Genomic DNA, 2,352 nt, shown 5'->3' with positions numbered 1-2,352 from the left:
CTGCCTGCACTGCCCATGCCATGCCAGCCCCACCACTGCCTGCACTGCCTGTTGCTGCCTGTGCTATTCAAGTCCCACCACTGCCTCCACTGTCTGCCACTGCCTGAGGAATGCCAGCCCGCATTGATCCTTGGTCCTCAGGGACTCCCCACACAGAGTCCCAGTGTGTCAGGGCTGAGAAGGAAAGTGAAGGCAGGGCTTACCCGCACTTCCTTGTAGAGGCGCAGGCAGGAGTGGTTGAGGATGAAGTAGCGATCGTGGAAGCCAGTGCTCAGCCCGAGCCCCAGCAGGTTCCTCTCCTCCCGGAATTTCATCATGCCGTGCTTGCAGTCACCCACTCTGCTGGCTGGGGGCACATGCCTGAGCGGCTCCAGCCCCCCAGAGGGGTCAGGCCCCCCAGGAAGGGTGTGGGGTGCAGCCAGACCCTTGCTCCCATCACAGCAGCCCTCCAGCTGCTGTAGAGCCCCCGGAGCTGCCCCTCTGCTCCCAGCCCAGGTGGGGCAGGCAGGACCAGCTCCCTCATTGTGCTGGGCACAGCATTTGGCTGTGACCCCATACTGAGGGGCTCCCAGCCACATGCTAATTGGACTGGTGCCCACTTCACTTGCATGGATCTCATCCCATCCAGTCCCACCCCATCTCACTCCACTTCCCCATCCCCATCCCCATTCCCTTCCCCTCCACTCTGCATCCCCATCCCTTTCCAGTCCCAGCCCCTCTCCTTGCCCAGCCCATGGCCCCTGGCTCTCACCGAGGTAGATGAGCATGTTCTCCATAGACATCTGTTTCTTCACCACCAGGTAACTCTCTGTCCCCAGGCAGTGCAGGATGGGCAGGACTTTCTCCGAGTAATGCAAGGGCCGTTCTGTCAGACAGGGAACAGGCAGGTCTCAAGCAGTAGCCCCAGGGCCAGCTCTCACCCAGTGTGGGGGTCACACCTGTGTCTTGAGGGTCTGCCATGGTCCCACCACTAAACCATGTCCCCAAGTGCCACATCTACCTGTCTTTTAAATCCCCCCAGGGATGAAGACTCCATCACTGCCCTGGGCAACCTGTGTCAGGGCTTGACCACCCTTTCCTTTCAAGGAAGGAATTTTCCCTCATATCCAACCTAAACCTCCTCTGACACAACTTGAGGCCATTTCCTCTTGTCCTGTCACTTGTTACCAGGGAGAAGAGACTGACTCCCACCCACTGGCAGCAGGAGCTTGAGGCACCAGCAGGCAGGAAATTCCAGCCCATCCGCAGCACCTCACCATATGCAAGCTGGATGCAGTGAGCAACCTTCCCCTGAGTGCCTGGAGCCCATCCCAACATTGGTCAATGGTGCAGTCATCATGGGAGCTTTTTCATACCCATCGCTATATCCATCTGCATCTTCATCTCCATCATCTTCATCACCTTCTCTATCCTCATCCCCACTTCATCCCTATCTCTATCTTTATCCCCATCTGCAACCACATCTCCATCACCTTCTCCATCCCCATCCCTGCCTTCCTCTCCATCACCCTCATGCCGTCATACCAACCTGCCTCCTCCCTCTCATTCACTTCAAAGCAACTCCAGTAGTCCTTCTCCTTCATGCTGATTTTCCTCCGGTCCAGGATCTCGAAGGTGAGCTCCTCGGCTGTCATTGTGGCTGGGATCTGGGAGGACAGGTCTCCATCAGCTGGTGCCCAGGGCCCTTGCATCCTCATGCCACAGAGATGCCAGCTCAGCGTGTGTCCCCATACCACCCCAGAGGTCTGGGCACACAGTGAGGGGTTCCCTATCCCCTCTTCACCCTCTGTGTCCTCCACCCGCCCCACTGCTTACTTTGACGTGCTGCTCTGTCTCCGTCTTCTTCTCCTCCAGGTAGACAGTGCAGATGAAGTCCCCAGCTTGCTGGAAGGACACAGGAAAGTGCTTTAATCTGCAGCTTCCTATGTGTGGGCAATATCCCCCCACCAGCGTGGACAATCCCTGCCCAGGGCATCTCCAGGAGATGCTGGACCAGGCACTGGGGACCCCAGGTGAAGAGGTTCCCATGTCCAAGACCCACCTGCGTCCCACTGGATGATGCCTCCCGCATTTTCATGATGGCCATGATTTCATCCTGCTGCTTCTTCATCTCTTCGTCGTTGACCTGCCAAGTGAGAGGGGCCATCACTACTGACCAGACCACCCTGGCTCCAGGCTTGGGGTTTCCAGGGTTTTCAAGGACACAGTCACCCCTCCCCTCATCTCCAAAGCAGACAGAGCAGACCCAGCTTCCTCCTCCTTCCACCTCCACTGGGAATGTCCACACATTGGCCTGACCCAGGGGTGAACCTACATTAAAGATCTCCACGTAGTGACTGATGAGGTCCTCCA

The 2,352-nt window shown here is 57.5% G+C and overlaps 1 protein-coding gene across 1 annotated transcript in view; it reads right to left on the bottom strand.

Moving 5' to 3' along the window:
• The window catches only part of LOC103803724 (arf-GAP with Rho-GAP domain, ANK repeat and PH domain-containing protein 1-like), a gene marked incomplete at both ends in the record, with an annotated part of 10,761 nt that overhangs the window by 1,720 nt on the left and 6,689 nt on the right, over positions 1-2,352 (bottom strand). Inside the window, 6 exon segments of the mRNA XM_009076297.1 lie at positions 204-346; positions 752-865; positions 1,529-1,646; positions 1,816-1,884; positions 2,042-2,125; positions 2,315-2,352. The exon segment at positions 2,315-2,352 is cut by the window's right edge and continues 27 nt beyond it. Coding sequence (XP_009074545.1) covers positions 204-346; positions 752-865; positions 1,529-1,646; positions 1,816-1,884; positions 2,042-2,125; positions 2,315-2,352 — 566 coding nt within the window.

This window comes from Acanthisitta chloris, unplaced genomic scaffold (assembly GCF_000695815.1).
Source record: "Acanthisitta chloris isolate BGI_N310 unplaced genomic scaffold, ASM69581v1 scaffold25556, whole genome shotgun sequence".
NCBI lineage: Eukaryota > Metazoa > Chordata > Aves > Passeriformes > Acanthisittidae > Acanthisitta > Acanthisitta chloris.
This window is presented reverse-complemented; position numbering and strand designations above follow the sequence as displayed.